The sequence below is a fragment of the Fundulus heteroclitus genome, chromosome 7, assembly GCF_011125445.2.
Source record: "Fundulus heteroclitus isolate FHET01 chromosome 7, MU-UCD_Fhet_4.1, whole genome shotgun sequence".
NCBI classification, from domain to species: Eukaryota; Metazoa; Chordata; class Actinopteri; order Cyprinodontiformes; family Fundulidae; genus Fundulus; species Fundulus heteroclitus.
In genome coordinates, this window is record NC_046367.1 from 14509531 (window position 1) to 14530148 (window position 20618).

At 42.2% G+C, this 20618-nt stretch overlaps 1 protein-coding gene across 7 annotated transcripts; it reads right to left on the reverse strand.

Annotated features, from left to right (window-relative positions):
* Positions 1 to 1144: 1144 nt before the first annotated feature.
* Positions 1145 to 19737, reverse strand: ankrd50l (ankyrin repeat domain 50-like). Of its 7 annotated transcripts, none has more exons than XM_021319476.2 (4): positions 19515 to 19737; positions 12985 to 13704; positions 5940 to 6157; positions 1145 to 5470 (listed from the first exon to the last, which is right to left on the reverse strand). In XM_021319476.2, the coding sequence occupies exons 2-4, from the start codon at positions 13431 to 13433 to the stop codon at positions 1944 to 1946; spliced, it is 4194 nt and encodes a 1397-aa protein (XP_021175151.2). In that variant the 5' UTR covers positions 13434 to 13704; positions 19515 to 19737; the 3' UTR covers positions 1145 to 1943. The 7 variants fall into 7 exon arrangements, with proteins under 7 accessions (XP_021175151.2, XP_035994905.1, XP_021175150.2 ...); XM_036139012.1 differs by having other exon boundaries at positions 12985 to 13707; XM_021319475.2 differs by lacking the exon at positions 19515 to 19737 and adding an exon at positions 13839 to 14167.
* Positions 19738 to 20618: the final 881 nt, after the last annotated feature.

Below are 20618 nucleotides of genomic sequence, written 5' to 3' on the forward strand. Positions count from 1 at the left end.
CCTTGCTTGTATGCACAAATGTGGCCTATAAACCTGTTTCTGATGTTTCTAGTGCTTATGTTATACAAGTTTTCCTTGCACTCCACTTTCTGTTGATATGTTTTGATACAGCTCTTTTGACCAGCCAGCAATGACCTTTTGTAGCTTACCTTGATTGTGGAGGCTGTCAAACGTGTCAAGTCAGCAGTTTTTTTGAATGTGTAGGCCATAATATTTCTGTATTAATAAAAAATGTTATTGTGGGTTTTAAATAACATAAAGATTTTCTCAGAAAATTAATTTTGAGTTTTCATTAGCGGTTAGAACTGAAATAATTATGATTATAATAAATCATAATAAAAGAGGTTGATGATACCAGCATTGTGGTAGTTTACATGTGGAACGGTGCAAGGATTCTAAACGCTGTTTCAAAAATAGAAAGTTTTGCACATACGGACATACATAGAACTAGATTTGTAGATATTGAAGATAAACTTAAAATGGCAAAGAACTATCCATCCACCCACTGTCTACTCCCATATCCATGCAGGGTTGCAGATGGGGCTGGTGCCTATCTCCAGCGGTCATTGGGTGAGAGGTGAGGTACACCCTGGACACACACACACACACACACACACATACACACACACACACACACACACACACACACACACACACACACACACACACACACACACACACCTAAGGGAAATTTAGAGAGACCAGTTACCCCAACAGTCATGTTTTTGGACTGTGGGAGGAAGCTGGAGTACCCGGAGAGAACCCACGCATGCACAGGGAGAACATGCAAACTCCGTACAGAAAGCCCCAGGCCGGGATTTTAACTTCTTGCAGCAATGTGACTGTGCAGCCTGTGTGGCAAAGATCTCATCAAAATGTTTTTTTCAGAAATACAACTCTCATTGCTATTCTTCGATGAACTAAAAACATCCCTGTGTGTGAAAAGCGCCCTTCTCCAGAATCAAAACGGTTCAGAAACCTTTTGGTTTTGTTTTCCCGGGTGGGCGCCATCTGCCCCCTGCCAGACTTTCATCTCTGCATGACGCTACCACTTCAGAAGTTTCCTTTGACATTTAGTTTGAGTGGCGAACACAGTTACAGTCCACACAAAACAAGCAAAAAATAACCACACTAGGCACATGCATAAAACTTTAAAGCACTGGTTGCAATTTTAATTGTTGGGGTGTAATGAATATTAACAGAGTTAGAAAAAGATCAAAACAAAAAAATTCTTTAAGCAACATACAAATTTCACAACAATCCTCCCACGTTACAACCTAGTTGTATTGATCCAAATTTAGCCATCCTTCCTGCGTGCTCACAGACAAACTGTGGGCAGGCCAGGTTGTAGTCTGTGGATTTGCCTGCATGGGTTCTGAATCAGAAGCCCACACAAGGGCAGGCTTTGGCAGGTATGCTTTCGCCATTTTCATTGTAATAATGAAGGATGTAGACCAGGTTCTTAAAAATATCAACTACGTCAAAGAAAAATCAGGACCAGACGCCATTTGGTTTTTAAAAGAATAGACTTTTCTTCTGACGGCTATGAAATGAGTGGAATGGTTCTTGGATCTGAAGAAGAAAATAAATTAAACTAAAATGGCCAAATGTCTTCCAGGTAAAAAAAACAAAAAACATCCACAGTCATGACAGTATGACAAAAAACAAGCTTTACTTAGCAACCAAAGCTAGCAAAAAATATGCAGATATGTGTTTATTGTACTTGGTCTTTTCCAAGTTTTGTGAAGGAGGTGAAAATAGGGTATTCCATACACTTGTCTTTGAATTATAAAAGTTCAGATTTCTTCTCTTTGAACCACAAAAGATCCTCACCTGAAATGCGTTTAGCTATCCTTTCAACTGTTGAGCCCTTACTTAAATAGATGAAATCCTAAAGATTTTTGGAAAAAGACCAAGCTTGAGTAGCCTTCCTCGCTGCCTTTTTACAGGGGTGTCTCCCTCTTGTGTAAGGCTGCACTGGTGGGGCCCTCAAATTGTAGTTTGATGGCCTGTTTTAGATTAAGATGTGGGTCTGTAGTGACCATAAGATCATCTGTCAAGGCACTGCAAGGTGGGGTGGGGGTAAAACTGTAACAAACAGGTGATAAAATGTTCTGGGTTAGGGAATCCCAAGCTTCCACTTGAGATGGACTCTGTAGCCTGTATGGGTAGTCCAACGAAGGAATCTCTCTGTTTTTGGCACTCAGAGGGCTGTCCTGGCTTGGCATTATACCAAGAGAAGCCATGACTGACTTCCATTTACCACCTGCAACCCTTTCTGCTTTAATCATGTTTGAGCTTTGTTTGTTGTTCTTGTTGTCGTGGTATTCAAGCCCAGAAGACAAACCTTTCTGAGGGGGTTCATAGTTGTGTACCATAGCCCTAACTGTGCAAACAGTAGGAGAAGGGATGCATTTTGGAGGCCTTTGGCTACTTCCATGGAGGCTTCCGATTACTGAGCTCCCCGGTGGAGGGAGGGTGGAGTGTCGACTCCGGCTGCGAGGAAGTGAATGCTGTTGGATCTGCTGGATAAAACTAAGGCTGTCAGCTGGCACTGTCTGTACAGTGGCAAATGAGTGGCAGGTAGATGAGGTCTGGGAGCTTTGCATGGAGTGAAACCGTTCTCCAGTGGAGCCGGGAGAAGATAGTGAAGAGGAGGTGGTAGCGGCTGTCACTTCGACTACATTACTCTCCAACAATGAGAGGATCTTATTGGGTTTCGAAGGGGATACAGTGCTAGAAATAGGCAATGGGCCCAGGTATGGCTTAGCTCCATAGTTCTCCAAGAGTTGTACGATTGTAACATGCCCATGTTTTCCAGCCACTTTGACTGGACTCCGTCCATATTTATCTATATGATTAGGATTTGCACCTTTTTCTAGAAGCATTTTCACAATGTCAACATGTCCTTCTTGAGCTGCGATGCTCAGAGCTGTTGCTCCTTGATGGCAAGCCAGGTCTATATTTACACTATTTGCTGCCAGGAGACGATGTCCTACTTTTCGATGTCCTGTCCAGGCAACAGAATGCACTGGTGGTCTCCCTTCAGTGTCTTGTGCATTGGGGTTTGCCCCATGTTTTAAAAGTAAATCTACAATCTCCACACAACCCTGCCAGGAAGCCACATGAAGAGCTGTGCGGCCCTCAGGGTCTCGGGACTCCAGTGGCACACCTCCTTTTTCTATGACAAGAGTCGCCATATTAAGACGACCTTCAAGCACCAGGAGGTAAAGCAGGGGCCGTCCTTCAGCATCACGCACATCAGTATCTGCCCCTCTCTTCATGAGAAGTTCTGCAACCTCAGTATGGCCCTCCAGAAAAGCGGCACTCAATGCAGAGTGTCCATCGTATGCCCTGTGATCGATTGGAGAACGCCTGTCGAGTAGTAGTTTGACGGTGCTCAGGTGACCTTCTTGGGCCGCCAGTATAAGAGGTGTGCGTCCTTCAATGTCCATCTCTCCTACACGTGCCATGCTGCCTTGATCTGTCAAAGCAGCACACACGGCACGGTGGCCTTCACAGGCAGCAGCATGCAGTGGGGTCCAGCCAAGGTCGTCCTTGTGGTTCTCATCCAGCCCTCGATCCAGTAGGGCACGGACTACTTCCAAGCTGCCCCTTGCTGCTGCTAGGCAGAGTGCTGTCCTGCCTTCGCAGTCAATGGCATCCACATCTGCCCCCCAGAAGAGCAGCCTGGACACTGTTTTCATGTGACCCATGGCTGCAGATGCCAACAAGGGGGTAACAGCAGCTGCAGCAGAAATGCTTCCATCAGGGCCCGCGGATTCGTCTACATCAGCACCAGCTTCCAGCAAAAGCTCAACTACATCTTCATTGCCTTCATAGGCTGCAAGAAGCAGTGGTGTCATTCCATCATTGTCTCTGTGGCCTGGATCTGCTCCACGTTCAAGTAACAGACTTGCTACAGCTCCATAACCTTTAATCGCCGCTGCTGTTGGGACACACAGAGCAGCAACTGAAAGAGCAGTTCGTCCATCGCCATCGGCTAGATCAACTTCTGCATTATGGTTGAGCAATATTTCCACGGTTTCATGATGCCCCATGTAGGCAGCTGCAATAAGCGGTGTTTGACCCCTGCTGTCAGCTTTATTAATGTTTGCTCCATAGTCCAGCAGGGTGAGGATGATTTCCTCATGACCGCCCCATGCGGCAGCTCTGAGGGCAGTACGGCCCTCGCTGTCGCATCCATTTACATCTGCCCCTGCATCCAGGAGTAAGCGGACAGCCTCACAGTGTCCTCCCCAAGCGGCAGAACGCAGCGCGGTCCAACCTTCATTGTCAACGTGCTCCATCATTGCCACTGCAGTCTCTTTGCTCTGGCTTTTAGTCCATTCTAGTAAGACAGATAGCACTTTTACATGACCCTGTCTGGATGCCAAAGTCAGAGGAGTCTGACCGTGATGGTCACTTATGAGTGGATCGGCCTCGTGTGCTAGGAGACATTTAGCAACATTTGCAGAACCCTCATGAGCCGCTTTAGCAAGCAAGGTCTGTCCAGAACATTCAGGCTGGTTTACAGAGCGCCCACTTTCTAGCAGCTTCTTTATAGACACTTCCATCTCCAGCATGTGTAATGTGTCTCCTTGCTCAGCGGTGCGGTGCATTGCAGCAGTGTCATCCTTGTTGGAAAAACAGCCTGGCGAAAGAAGTCCACTTTTCATTAACAGCTGTGGGACTTCCTGACTGACCAGAGGAGGAAGCTGTGCTAAGGATTTGGAGAGAGTTTCACGGCAGTTGTAAGTAAGAGGAGGAAGCCCTGTCCACAGCATCCAGAGTGCCAACAATGAAGGGTTTTCTTTATGGTGACCTGAGCAAACTAAGTGTGTAGCTAATTGACACGTGCCCTCTGGGTCCAGGTGGGGTCCTTGTAGAGTCAAAGACATGGCGAGCATGCTATGACCCTCAGTCCTGTTACAGAGGTACTTCTGTGTGCAGTACTTAACGTCGGTCAGCCATTCTGTAAAGCTGGCATGAAAAAGTAGTTTGGTGCTCTCAGGGCCGTCAATCAAGAGGGGAGACAGTGTACGGAGTTTGCTCTGGAAGTCCTGTGAGCTAAGTGTGGTGTCCTGAGTCCAGGCTGCTGTAAATAGCTGCTGAGTTGTGAGTGGAGTTGGAGCAGCCAAAAGCACATTGAGGAGAGGTCTGACAAAGACAAAGAGGCGTCGAGGGAAAAGTCTCTGGCAGAGCCAGAGATAGAGTCCATTGAGTGTCCCAGGGATGTCTCGGATCTCTCGCAGACCCACGAGCCCAGCTGCCACACCATCCAACACTCGCTCAAGAAAGAGAAAGCAGCCTCCACTCTTGATGTGCAGGAGATTGAGCATATCGGCAGTGTCGGGGGTGAGCTGACGCCGTAGCGCAGAATCTTCATCCAGACGACAGAGGATGTATTGCTGAACGTCACGGACTGTTGGTGGCTTTCGTAAATCGTCCAGGCAGAGTCTGCGAAAGCCTAAAAAAAATTAATTGTTGATTATAACTTCAACAGTTTTGTTTTTGTTTAATCCTAGTTTCATTACATTGAGTAATATACACACCTATGATAATCATAGTCAATCCAGTGCCTGGAAAAAAGTATTTTCCCTTTTATAGACTTTCTTCTATTTTTGGGTTTTTATCACACAAGTCATTTCACAATGAGAGCCACGAATGGGAGAAAACATGGAACAATGGTGAACCCTTCCCAGGAGTGGCTGACCTACCAAAATTACTCCAAGAGTGCCTAAAATACTCATCTAACGAGACACAAAAGAACTAAAAGGGGCAAACATCTTTACAGCTTTGTATATGGCATATGGGTTCTGTTCTATAACTATCTTGACCTTTTAGGAACCAATAATCTATTAGTGCGGCAGGGACACCAGTCTCACAATTTTCTAACATACAGTCTAGTGACAAAAACAACATGAATATGTACCTACTTGAGAACATCTTGCACACATCTTTGTTATTACGGCGGATAGAGCACACCAACAGCAGCCAGTTGGGCAGGAGATGCCGATTGGTAGACAAGAGTTCTGCAATCGAGCCACTCTTGTCAACTCTTCCCCCTGGCATCCAGTGAACATCCAGGGCATCGACCACTACCATCAGAGTCTGGGCAGGAGGAGGGAGGTTCAACAGCGGCTCCAACACCGCTCTAAGGGAGCACGAGGACCGGTAAGACAACAGAGAGAGAGAAAAGATGAATGACAAGAAAGCAATGTAAAAACAGCAGGAACTGTGGGCGGAGAAGAGAGTAAAAAAGGAACAGAAGAAATGTGAGAATTTTGTTACATACATTCACACACACACACACACACACACACACACACACACACACACACACACACACACACACACACACACACACACACACACACACACACACGCATTCTTGTGTAAAGTACAAAGTGAGGACCGCACTATCTTATGCTCCATTAAAATTTCTGTTTAAGGCTGCAAAATGTTTTACTGAATTTTACTGAGGTCTCTTTGTTTTCTATGTCTTACATTAATATTAATACACTGTATCTTACATTAGTATCATCTAACCATAGTTATGGAACTTTTAAAGTCATGGTTGTTTTAAATAAATAAAATCCTTTGATTAATGAATTCTAACTTCAAAACTCAATCCCTCATTGAGAGTTGTTTCTTTCAAATAGTTGAACAACAATAACTAGCTAACATGAGTTGCATTGAACGTTTATTTGAGACAGTCATTTCTACAAAGAAAGTACTTTATACTCTACAGTAATTAAGACGGAACAACTCACAGAGCTGTAAAACAATTCAAAACTTGGCAAAAACCAAAAGAGGATTTGGCCTTCAAGGAGCACAGTCAACACCCACACCCTGCCTTGGGCTGGAGGTGACTCAGGTATGTGGAACTCCGGGGGATTTTTTACTTTTTTCTTGCTCTGCCCCGGGCGCACTCACACACAAGCAGATCACTATATGGGCATGTCAAAAGGACGTGCACAGAATGGTTTCAGTCGTTAGCGGCTCTTCACCTGCATGGATTTCCCAATCCAGGAAGCTGCAGCAAACCTTTTCAGAATCAGAATCAGACATACTTTAATAATCCCAGAGGGAAATTGCTTAATAATCCCAGAAGGAAATTGCTTAATAATCCCAGAGGGAAATTACTTTTTTCGGGTTAAAGAGCCGTGTTGCATTAACACATTTTCCTCTCTTCAAAATTACAGCAAGAGTTTTGTACATTAGAAACAAATAACATATTGATCAGCAGATTGACTTATCAATAGTAACAACTAAAATCGCAAGCTGAATTAAGTATGCAGGGAGTCTGGAGGAGAAAACTGCTCATTTAGATCACTACTGAGGCTAAGCGCATGCAACTGTTAGTACAAAATAATAGTAGTTATTTTACATGTGTTGGCTTTAGACATATCACATTCATGGTGTTGCAACAAAGCAGGGAACAGCGAGATATGTGATTCCTCCCCCTCTAGAGTAGGGAGATAAACGGTAGTTACTGGATTAGTGTCCTAACGTGTAATAGCCAATGATGCCCACTTCAGGATCATCACCCATAGATTTGCGTGGCAACGCCACATTTACGTTCCAGTAAATGTAGATGTATTCATCTCCTACATCTTTGATTCAGACAAAATGTCTTAATAACCAGTGAATAAACTGTAATGAAAGTTACAGATCTGACTTGGAACAATACACGTTCTCACATGTCTGAGAGGCGAACAATCAGCAATTAAACCAGGACACCAGCCTGATTTAGACAGGTCACAATGAGGCTAAGCTCAGGGAGTTTATTCAGCCACAAATACAGGGTGTGTGCTTGTGTCTGCGTGCTGTTATTAGCCTTAATGTCTGTGTTTAAGTAGGCCTACAAGGTCCACTAATCTTCAGTTATCAAAGTGATTTTCTTTACAGCTGATTCAATGAAAACATTCTAAAAAAACAACAAAGGCTTTTCCCAAGATCTTCGGCATATGTTTCAGTTAGTCTGAAACGGCTTATTGAGAGATTAATCCAACAGTCAAGACTAAGCATAATAATGCAAGAAGGAAAAAAAGCCTCAGACGTATTCATATAGTTATTGTAAGGGGACATCCAAAGTGTTAATCAACCCGAGAGAATAAGCAACTAACGACAGACAGATTGTTAAAGGATGACATTGAGGTGAGCAAACCCTGATGTGAGGCATTTCAACATCAAACAAATGAGTCATTATTGGCTTTGTCTCAGCACATTAACACAGGTACGCAGGCCGCTCCAAAACCTCAATTCTTTTTTTGTGCCATTTAAAGATGGACTTCCTGGTGTGCTTCAAATCATGGTGCCTTTTAGATATTTTTTTAACCAAGTTCATGCAGTCAGACTGTTTTTTTAAAGGGATTTCTTGATTCTACAAGTGTGCAAGTATTCGAATCCAGGTGTGAGTTAGTGAAATCAAATGTCCCAGAAATGTGGTTTAGCCACAGTTAATATTTGACTTAAAAAGTGGTGCAATTACCATATTTAATTAGGGTAATGCTGCTTAGGAGAGATTTTTATTCCTCTTAATGAAACTGTATCATTTCAAAACTGCTTCTTGTGTGGTTATATCTGTCTGATACTAAAATAAGTTTGGTGACTGGAAACATATGAATGAAAGAACATCACTTTTGTATTGCGTCTACATCTTCTCATGATCACTCAACCAATATTTCATTAATGGGTTTTTAAAACTGTTTGCTCACTTAGACAGACTGGTTCAAATTGTAAAAAAAGACAACCAAGTCCCCAGCAGCCAAGAGGACAACTTCAAGCCTCTATCGGGGAAAAGAAAGCCTGGCAACAAACATGAAAGTTGGTCTGAAACAATTTAGACTATTGTTTATTTGTGATTCCCAAATTAGTATAGCCCAAAAATTCACCTATGTCAGCTGTTTTTTTTTTAATATATATATCAGCTGCAAAATCTATGATGCAGCCACAAGCTACATGTAAAAATTAATGGAGCCACCCACTGTAGTCCAACTTTTCTTTCCTTTCCTTTAGTAAACCACTGCAATGTACTCATGTTTTCATGTAAAGCATTTTGAAGTGTCTGGCTGCCATACTTCCTGTGCTTTACACATAACCTTGCCTTGCCTACTGACAGAAAACGAAGCCAAAGCAGACAAGGAGATTGACACTGATGACTGCTGGGAAGAAGCTTTTTCTTTTTGCACTTTCACTTTTGTTGCACTTCATGGACTGAAAAGATGAAAGAAAAGCCCCAATATACTCGTTTATAGTCTGTTAATAATTTCAAACAGAGCCCTCACTTATGTTATCATGTGCTTTTGATACAAGTTTGCTACATGAAATTGAGCTGATCGATAGAAAACAGCTCAGATCAAATTATTTGTCATCCTTGAAGCTGACTATAGTTTCGTTTAGCTTATAAAATGTTTATCAGTGTTCTTGTCCTAATTTCTCTGATTAACAAGGGCGACATTTCACAAGAGAGATCTCAACAGTATTACAGACTGCCTAAGCGTTTGACTCATCCGACTACCTCTTTTATTATTGGCCATATCCTGCAATTAAAAGTAGATTTTTAAACCCCATCCTGCCACATCTAAGTTCCCGACGAGCTTATCAAGCCGCCATGCTCTTTAGTCATCTGAGCAAAGCAACACTCCCCGACCGAGCGCATGCACACACGAACGGAGCAGGAAGTGCAATTAACCTTTTATAGCTGCTAATGTTTTTCCACCTCATTCAGGTTAGACCGGCGCTGGACACAGATCTGTGGGTGAACTTTGAAGCGGTGATATAATGGGCCTTATTGAAGGGGCGCGTGTCAGTGTGACACCTGCGGTAATTAGAGGGCAGAGTTGGTGACAGATGCACTTACGAAGGCAGGGTGTAAATCACTTCATGTGTGTTCAGACCCCTAGTAAACTGCATTCCTGAGCTCGCAGGGCTGCAGGTATTGTTTTTTTGTAACTATAATTAGAATGAGATCTTAATTAGTGACTGCTCTTAAACTGCAACAAGACCACCAGCGCAAGAAAATGACTGTTATTCAGGTCTCTGGTGGATCCCGCCTACTTGTTGGACGGATTTTTAAACATTTTGAGCTCCCTTGGGAGAATACGTATGGCCCCTCTGCACCAAGCTCAGTTAGAAAGTTCATAATATTTCAGGATGACGTGCGGTATTAACTATTAACGGATGTCCTACTAGATTAAAGAACATTTTGCAAGATCAGAATTAAACATTACTGAAACTTCTAATGGAAAAGCAAAGTGGGTCATGGGGTTGAATCGCATATTTGAGATTTTAGCATTAGTCCCGTTGCTCCTTGATGAATCTGCATATCTAGAACTGACAGAGAGTTGAAAAAGAAATGGCCTTGCCCCGAGTAGAGATATTCTGCAGAAGCTCTTTACAGTGCTTAGAAAAAATATTAAAATCCCCACCAAAAAATTCCCAGTTTTCTCTAAAAAGAAAAAGTTAACTGACACAGTACATGAGTCTAAAATGTTTGGCCTCGGTTAAAAGTGGTGGCAGCATTAGCCTTTTGCAACCTCTAAAAAAGTGCTTGACACTGGATTGGAAGTTCACCTGCTTCCAACAGGAACACAAGCCTAAACATACAGTCGGAGGTACAACGCAGCGGTTTGGATCAAAGCATTTTCATGTTTTTCAAAAGGCCCAGTCAAAGTCCAAACCTGAATCCAATTGAGAATCTGTGGCAAGACTTGAAGCCTGACGTTCAAACTACCCTTTCTTATTGCACTTAAGTTATTCTGCAAAGAAGAATGGTGTTTCATTGATCCAGAAGCTAAATACAAATCTACCCCAAACTATTTTGATTTATTTTTGTTGATTTTCTGTCATTCTTTTTCAAGGACCATACATCATTTTCCTACCGTTCTCAATTATGCACTACCTCGTGTTAGTTTATCAAATAAAACCCTACTAAAATACAATGAAATCTTATAATGTGACACGTTGAAAAGTTTAAGAAGCATAACACCTTTCGGCACTACATATAAAGATCTGAAATGTGTGAGACTAACTTTTTAAAACTCCTATTTCCCCAAAGCTAGGATGTAACAGAGGAGCATGCTTTGTTGTTTAATGACTATCTTGTTAGTCTACATGACCTATATGCTATGTTTGCGCCTTTAAATGTGTTTTTGAAACTGCTGACAGTAAGAGTCGACATCCTGCTGCCTCTATGGCTCTGACTTTGTTTCACACAAAAGAGGCGAACTCATTGAACTTGAGGTCTGCAGAGTTTAACGCAGAGGGAGCGTTCGGTCTGAGCCGCGTTTATGGCCCGCTGGCTGCAGAGAGCTACCTGCTGCTTTAAGACACATGTCCCACGCGGTGTTTGCTTCCTTGCAGCAAATTTAAGCCCCCCCCCATCTCATCAGTTTATTGATGGCTGTCCTCAAACAGTGCAGGTTTTTGTTTTCCTCTTAATGCCCAGAGCCACTTTCTGTGGGCTCCAAACACAAACCAGCTGCTGGCTGCGAGCCAGTCTGTGGGGGAATGTGGAATCCAGTTCGGTACTTCACACCAGAGGAGAGCAAACACCAACGGGAGCATGAAAGGGCTCGGACTGAGCGCAGAACAAACACACCGGGGGAGAGAGAGCTGAAAAGTCCCCGAGAGGAGGGTGACCTCGCCGACTGGTGCCGAGATGGCCACTGGGGTAGGGGAAGCATTTTTCACCTCTTTGTCCCCCCCCCGACTCTCACTGGAAGGATGTGGCGTCGTAAATAACACTGCGGCATTCATTCATACTGGAGGGCCATTGTGGGCGCTGTGAATAGGCTGCATTATGGGACATGAAATAAATATAAGTCCGGGGAAAGAATGGCTACTGCGCTCTTTTCTTTTCCCGCGACTGTCCTGCCTTCTATTACCCACGGTCAAAAGCTTTCACGTTTACATGCTGTGAGACCACTGGCAATTAAAACACTCAAAGAGTCAGTTCTGTTTGGAAGAGAAAATAGAAATAAAAAATATTATGGATCTTTTTTTGCAGCAAAAGCTGTTGCTGTGTGTTTCACACACACACACAAAAAAAGAGTGATTGATTAAGGTATACCATGCAGATATAGGTGAACATATTAACCAATCAGAACAGAGTATGTGCTGATAATAGCTTGTGCTTCTTTCAGGTTGCGTGGCAAACATTGCAATAAGCCAGACAATAGATTGTTGTTTTTTTTGCAATTTCTTTTTTGGCTTAAAGAGTGTGATCTTTCCTTAGCTTTTAAACTCATAGCAACACTAAATAACCACCAGATACTAACAGTTTAAGTTGCCTTTGAAAAGTGGAAGGAGCACTAACTCACCACAGCCATAAAATCGAATAAATCCAGGTGGTATATATATATATATATATATATATATATATATATATATATATATATATAAATATAAAAAATGTAACGCTGGTGATAACAGGGTCATGCAGTAGTCTGCTGAGTACCAGGCTACAGATCAAACCTCAACACATCCATATCAGGCAGCAAAAAAAGTCTATAACCAAAGTCAATACATCTCTGATATTAAATGAAAGGTTGTCTGGTTTAAGTGAGAGGAGGGTGTAACAAAGTTTGAGGTAAAAACAATCGGACCACTCGAACGGGGCACGTACACAGAAGTTGCGGAACAGGTTTTGTTTCCCAGGGTTGAATCAGATAAGCCGTTTTTCTCTGGGACACGTGTTGGCATCATCAGCGGCTCCATCAGAATGAGTGGCGATAACACATAATTTATGCTGTGCAGGGCTGAAAAAAACAAGCCACGCGCATGCTGTTGCACGCTTAGCTTCTGTTTCAGGAGTGTTGGTGCACCTTCCAGCAACTTACCGGCCCCCTTTTTATTTGACAGGTTTAAATCTATGGGAAATTTCTCAAGAGCTGGGGTTAAACAAGCGCTGCTTTGCTATATATCATGTATGCGACATCAAAGGGTCATCATTAATTACGGTAAAGTAATACAAACCTCTTGAAGGTGGCCTCGGGGTCTTTTTGACAGTTGAGAGGCTCCAAAGCAGAGGAAACAGATGGACTTTTGAGGATCTCCTCATACCCAGGAGGAAGAAGAGGGGAGGCCCTCAACTGTTCCACCAAGCCCAGGACGAACCTCCACAGCACCGTACTCCTTTGGTCCTCCCTGAGGCAGAAGTGGGAAGCCAGGCAGCGCTGCCAAAGCCCCGCAGCCAGGCCTGCCTGGGAGGTGGGCCACACCAGTTCAGTGCACAGGGCGGTCTTCCCAGCGCCGGGCCCCCCGGTCACCAGCAGCCCCGGCGCTTGGCCAGACGCCGGGCGGGCGTCCAGGCAGCGCCTCAGCTTGTCCAGGGCCCATTCCCGGCAGTAGAACCGCCGGCCCCGGAGCAGGCTGCTGCTGCATCCGTGTGCTGAGCCGCTCATTTGCTCCCGGGCTTCTGACATCCAGGAGACAAGTCGGTGCTCTCAGCTTCACATCCCATGCTTGCTTCAACGTTTTCACTCTGACTTTCAGGAAGTGTGTTGCATCAGGGGAATTCTACCGCTGGATATCCTTCCTGCAGGTCTCGATGGGTCGCACGGATAGGAAAGCAATACTACGAGTGAGCTTCAGTCGCGGCTCATCATCCTCTGCGTTCATTCTGATCTTTTTCCTGCCGGGTGCCGAACGGCGTGCTCACAGGCGTTCATCACGCCTCCCTAGAAGGCAGAGGAGCTGCTGAGGCAGAAATCAGAAAGAGAAAGAAAAGGCTCAGTAAACCGAACAAGCGTTTTTCACACTTTTTATCACACACTGTATCTCACCCAACCTGTGTTGTCTTCTGTTTCCAAATTAAAGCCACTTTTTACCCTCTTCCTTCAGCTCTTGTCCTTTAAACATCGAACCTTCCTGTCAGCTTCTGCAGGTAATTTCCTTTTTGCTTTCTCACCCCCTCCACTCTTTCTCCTCCCTTCTCTCTCCCTCTGTCTCTCTGGCTCTCAGGCTCTCTGGTTTTTCTTGTTTTCTTTTTTTTTTGCTTTTTTGTCTCCACCCTCTCCCGGTGTGTCTCGGCATGTTCAGACACGCACAGGAGAAGCCTCTGAGGGGGAGAAGAAGTGAGGGAGGAGGACTCTTGTGGCAGCGAGCTCTCTCTGCAGCTGACAGGAGGGAGGAGTTACCTGGGGTCAAGGTTCAGTCAAGGACAATATTACTCCACACTTTACTCCATGCTTTTTTTGTGTCACATTTATGCAAAGCCCATATTAGGCGGAGCTGTGTTTTTGTCTGGGAATTTCAAAGTTAAAGCTTTTTTTTTTAAAAGGAAGGGATTCTTTTCACAAGTTTGGCGTCATATAAGTCAGAGAAATGGATTTGTGATAATGTGCCAAACAAAAACGCAAGAAGCGTCTGATGTTTAAAGCATCCTGCTGCGACTCAAAAAGAAAACTTGAGAACAACATTTCATCAATGTAGAAATATGCACACAAAGCCACAGAACAATATAATAATGACATCATGTCTTATTTTTTTTCAAACACAGACTATTCTTGGTAGATGCTGTTGATGTTACCAGATGTGTTGTTTTTCTTTCTCCTGTAGAGAACTAACACCGTGCATCACCTTAAGCACACCATCCCTGCAGTGAAATATGGCAATGGCAGCATCATGCCGTGGGCACATTTTTCCTCAGCGGGATATTAGAACAGAATAGAATATATAATAAGGAGTTGATTTAAAGAATGAACTTGCTATATAAGTGTCAATCCTGGAAGAAAAAACAATTAGAGATGGCAAAACTCTTGAGACTGGGGCAGAGGTTCACCTTCCGACTTGAAAACGACCCAAAACACAAAGCCAAAGCTACTTTGGAAGGGTTTAGATCGAAGCATATCAATTTTTTAGAAAGGCCCAGTCAAAGTCCTGACATAAATCCATCCGACAGAAATCGACTATCTACTTTAAAGTTGCTATCGGGAGTTCTGAGAAATCCATGGATTTGGCCTGAAAATCTGAACAAGCACACATTACCAGTCCCCCCCACCCCCTGCTCTCTGCTGTGCTACAGTCCCTCCTCCACATCTCCTTACCCATAGTGGAGCCTTTCGTCACATTTTGATGGGAACTGCAGTTCTTTTGAGTGTACTGAGTCACTAGTCAGTTCATAAAAATGATTTGTTCAAAAGATTCATTCACCGAATCATTCCATTCACAAAACTACATTTTCAGTTTCTTACAGTTAAAATAGCCATTGAGCATGGCTTAGGCCACATTTAGCTTTTTAATGAGCTTTAACTGCGTTGTCTGTTCCTTTACATATAAAATAGGCAATAAGCACAGCTTAAGTGACACTAAAAGCTCCCACATACTTGCTCGGAACTGAGTCCGAGGATATCCATGCGAAGTCTGCACAGACTCGAGGCGGACTCCGTGCGGATGGGTACGCGCAGAGCTCAATTTTTACGACTGCATTATTGGTGTCACACTATAAACTGCTCGGGAGAAAGAAGACGTTCATATCAGACAACGGGTACGCTCGACAACGAAGTATAAAACGTCCACTGGCAGTCTTTGTGATTCACAGTAAGTGTACAGTACGCACAAGTATGTGGTAGTCTTAAATCAGCTATTTAAAGAACTTTAACTGCCTATTTTGTTCCTTTACACTTAAAACAGGTAATATGGGTCAGACGGGCTTTTCAAGCTCTCCCCTTACCTTATTTTTAAGTTCTAGAAGTCAGTCAGCTCAAATGGAAAAAGGATAAGGAATGAAAGAAAGCACAGTTGCAGCACTTTGGCAATCTTGAGCTTTTTTCCGATCCGATACCGATACCTGAGGTAAGCGTATCAGTCTATACCCGATACCGATACTACTGTTGAATGAATAAACCGTATACCTTGAGTGACGTTATCATGCTTGAAATAAACATTGTTAAAAAAAGTTCTGTATGCTCTTTAGCATGTGCTTGCATAATGGATATGAATACTTTTGCAAGGCTCAGTCTCTGGGGATTTTAACACATACTATTTTTTATACAATGAGCTACAAACTGTTCTGTAAGCACATCTCACAGGATTATTGAAGCTCGATGCACATAACACATTCACAATCAGCAAGAGCTGATATTAAAACTCCACAGTTCTACTGCAGCTTTAGATGAATAGGGTCACAAAGAGTGTCTGATAACTTGCATTCATGGTTGATTAAATACTTTAATCTTTTCTTAACTTGAGAGAACAGCAGCTTGTAAATTATAAATTTGCAGACGTATGAATTGCAAGGTAACTTCCGCTAAATTCTAGAGATACCTCTGTAATGGTATGGCACAGTAAACTACAGACAACATGACTAGAATTTAAAGAATCCAGTCAAAGAATGTTTAAGGTCTATGTGGCAGCATTAACACACCGATGGGAATGCACACTGGACCTCATTTCAAGTCACCGACTGATCAGAAATCAGCAGTGCTGAGCTAAATCTGTCACCTTACAGCCATGATTTCACACTTGATAAAACTGCACAGGAAAAACAAACACACTGCTGGCCATGTGAGGCACAAAATGACAGCCGGGCGTCAATTTGATTGAAAAGTGCTAAGTAAGTTAACAACAGCCGCTTGTACAGCCAAGCACACCCTGTCAGAGAAAGATGACGCACATATGTTGGACACTTCTGCTGTCAGATTGCAAGAGCAAATTCCTGATAATTCCCAAGAAAAAAAAAAAAAAAGAAAAAAAGAAATGTGTTCTAGCAGGAAACTGATGACAGTACTGAGGCGAACTGGCACCACGCTGTGAAGATGTCTACATTCTTGTCATAGCTTGTGTTAAAGCCTTGTAAAGCTTGCATGCAGCCTCTATGAAAAACAAGCCAACATTTTCACTGACATGCTGTCAATGCGGAAGTTAAATATAGTCAAATTATTTGCCTCACTTTCAGTTGGGACGTGAATATATGTGTACCAACTGCAGTGACGGACAGTGAGGCATCATGTAACACTTTATGTTTGTTTAACGTGTATATATATATATATATATATATATATATATATATATATATATATATATATATATATATATATATATATATATATATATATATTATAAATATATATGTGCAGATTGTAAAGAAACAGGAACACTGGCAATGTGCCTGGAAACTAAAACTTCTTAATGGAGAAACCTTGTTTTTCAGCCAAGTGACATCAAAGAAACTGGCTTACAAAACGGAACAATTAAACTATAAGTCCGTGTAAATAAATCACATTGCTAGGCAACCAGCAAAGATAATGCAATGTCTTATTGAGCATTACTTAACACCAAACACCCACATAAACCATGAAATTTAACTTATACTAAGTTGCTGCTACGCAAACAAGCAGTAGAGCTAAAATTTGACCAGGGATGTTCCAATCACAATTTTTTTTTCTGTACCACATACTGATCCAGCTGATTAAAGAATCACAGTTTGCTGATGCCAATTCCCAGGTCCCATCCTTTAATAAAATCAACTCTATATGTATAAACGTTGCTTGTTTTTTCCCCCCTGTCCATGGCAGATATTTAGGTCTAAAATGTTTTTTTTGCTAGACAACCTTTTGTGTCTAAAGATATAGCTTCCTCGACACATAACTACAGTTCCTCTAGATTCTTTGCGTTACGCCCCATTGTTCTCCATTGTTCCTGATTCCTTCATGGCTCCTGTGCTTCCTCCGTATTTTGCAACTTTCAGTTTTCTTTAACAAATCTCCTCATCTCATCATGGCTCTTCATCAACGTCCGCATCAATGTCAAAACGGTTTGTTAGTCGCCTGTTATGGCTAATGCCTTTTTAAGCATGTTGTGGAACATATTTTACTAACTTTCACCATGTATTTAATCGGGCGTCAATATGGATTAACGCATACTCATAAATGACTTGGTTTTCTCCAAGTAAAGGTTAGAGAAAGGAATGTGGTTTGATTATCTTAAAACAACTTGTCAAACAGGAAGTGCATTTAAAAGCAGTAATCTCTGTGACACTCAATTATGAGGAAATGTTATAGCACCTTTAATAAGGTAATTATCTAAATTACAATTTCATTACACAGAACCTATGTACACAGGACACATTTCCTGTCAAGCTTCAAATCAAACAATTTATCAGTTTCAGTCCACTCTATAAACTCCCTGAGACAACAAGCATCCACCGTGATCAAGTAGGCTGAGATCTCAATGCTCTTAAAGGGATAGTTTCAATTTTTAAAAGTGAGTTCCTGAGAATAAATTATCTGTGATAATTGCCTTACCCACATTTAACCTATGAAGTTGCAGAAAATGTAAAGGTAAAAAGGAAATTTTAAGGTGCATCGAATATAGACAGGAACCGATCACCTTCTATGCTGTTGCACAAATGACAGTTTGATGCAAAACCCAAAGGTTTAACTCTGAAGGTTTATGCTGTGAGTTAAAACATGGACATCTTTTTTAGCTGGGAAAACAGCGACAAACTTAACAATCTTTTGTGAAAGTGCAGAAATGTAATACCTGCTAAAATAGCATTGTACACCGCAATAATGACATTTGTATAATACAGGTTAGGAAACTATTATGGATATATATATATATTTTTATAGAATTTCAGTTAAACAAAAAGTGAATCAAGCAATCACACTGAGTCAGCCAAATAGGTTTGAAACAAATATTGTTTAGAAAATAGCAACAAAAAGGGAAGTGGAGGGCCCTCAGACCCTCAGACCCCCTCTGCCTTGGACCTCAAACCAGGATCAGCCGACGGTGATGCAGGAAGTCAGCCAGTGACTCTGTCTAAAGTTACACCCAACAGAGCTAAAGCTCGCTGGTAAACATTTGCTTTAGACAAACAACATTTTAAAAGAAGCATTTATTACATAATATGTCAACAGTTATACTGGGTAATTAAATTAAAACAACAAAAGAATTTTTGATTTTTTTTTATGGTTGTTTGTTGAAAACATACCAGAAACTATTTCCAGACTCCTGTTGTCATAGCAAAAACTACGAATATAGAAACTGAGCATATTTTAAACAGCACTGGAACTATTCATTTTTTTTAATGCATGTTTATGGAAATATTGGAATTTTAATAGGCAGTCTGTGCAGAAGGCTCTATAATCAGCAAGCATGTCCCCTTCTGTTCATTTACCCCAGCGTTATTATAATTGGTTTTTTTTTCTTTCTTTTTTTCTATTTCAGCTGCAGCATTTCTGGCATCTGTCCTTGCAGCCTAACAGCAGCCAGTGGTGGGAATCCACAGGTATCCGCTGCAGGCTGCAGGCTGCCCGCCTGTCTCTGCTCCGTCAGCACAGACACGCGCACGCCAGCGGCGGGGCTACAACCTCCGTGGGAATGTGTAAAACCGTCTCACCGGGCGATATTAGTCGACGCCATTGGGGGAAAAAACAAGCAAAAAATAAAATAAAGAAAAAAAAAAGGAATGGGCAGATCTGTTTCTGGCTAAACTCGTCCATGCTTTCGTGTTTATTTTCAGCAGAAAACCTTCAGTTTGAAGCAAGCAGCCCCGGACCTACCTGACGGACACGCTCCATCTCCCCGTCTCCCTCCGCGTCTCTCATTAAAAACACCCCGCAGCACCTCACCGGATGTCTCCTCCGTCCCTGGCTGTTTTTTTTTTTTTTTTTATGTCATCCCATTAAAGGTGAACTCTTTTCTTTCGTTCTGTTTTCAGCCCCCTGCAAGAGTTGCGATTTTCGTCTCCTGCCGACCGTCTCTTAGGAGCTCTGCTTCCTTTCTCACTCCTGATGGTGTTTGGTGGGAAACAAAGCACGGTCTGTGTATTGGACAGTATTCAGTTGAACTGCAAAAAGTCTGCATACACTATGCAAAAAAAAAACAACAACAAAGAAAGACTGTTTGTGGATGCAAAAAAAAAAAAAAAAAGAAGAAGAAATAATGACCTCGATGCAGTCATGGGAGAAAAAAAAGTACCAATCAGTTGATGCTAATAAATCTATTAGATCATTTAATCATCTTTATAAAAGCAGCAGTTTGTTTTTGCACTGAGAGAGCATGCAGGTGTGTATTAACACAATGCCGGGATGGGAAGCCAGCAATGACATCAGAGAGGCAATTGTTTTCACTCATTCATCTAGGAAAAGGAAAACCCCCATTTGCAAAATATTTAAAGTTCACCATGCCACAGTGAGAAAGAGTTTTTTTTTTTTTATTGGATGCAGTCAGCCAGACACCAGAGTCAGTAATTTTTTTTTCTTTTATTGGTTCTGATTATAGGGTGAAAGAGCTACCAGCAATTGTCTTAGTCTCTGAACACATCAAACAGCATCAGGTGCTTTTATGGACTTCTTTTGGTTTGCTACAGACGGCTTATTTGATGCAAAAATTGGAATCATTTTGTAGGTCTTTCATTCACTCTGTGTTGAATTGAAAACTACTACGGCTGTCAAAGAACGTCTGGACATTTCTGCCTTTCATGAGTTATAGTCATTATTAATTTGAAGAAAAAAAAAAAAGAAGAAACTGGAATCGGAAGGTCACACTTCAGAGAGGATTGGTAAGTGTTTTTGGCTGGAAAAAGCCTGATTGCGGCATCTGTATTTTTTCCCAAACTGGAAAAAAGAATAAATAAATAAAATAAGATGATGGCAGTCTTTCAA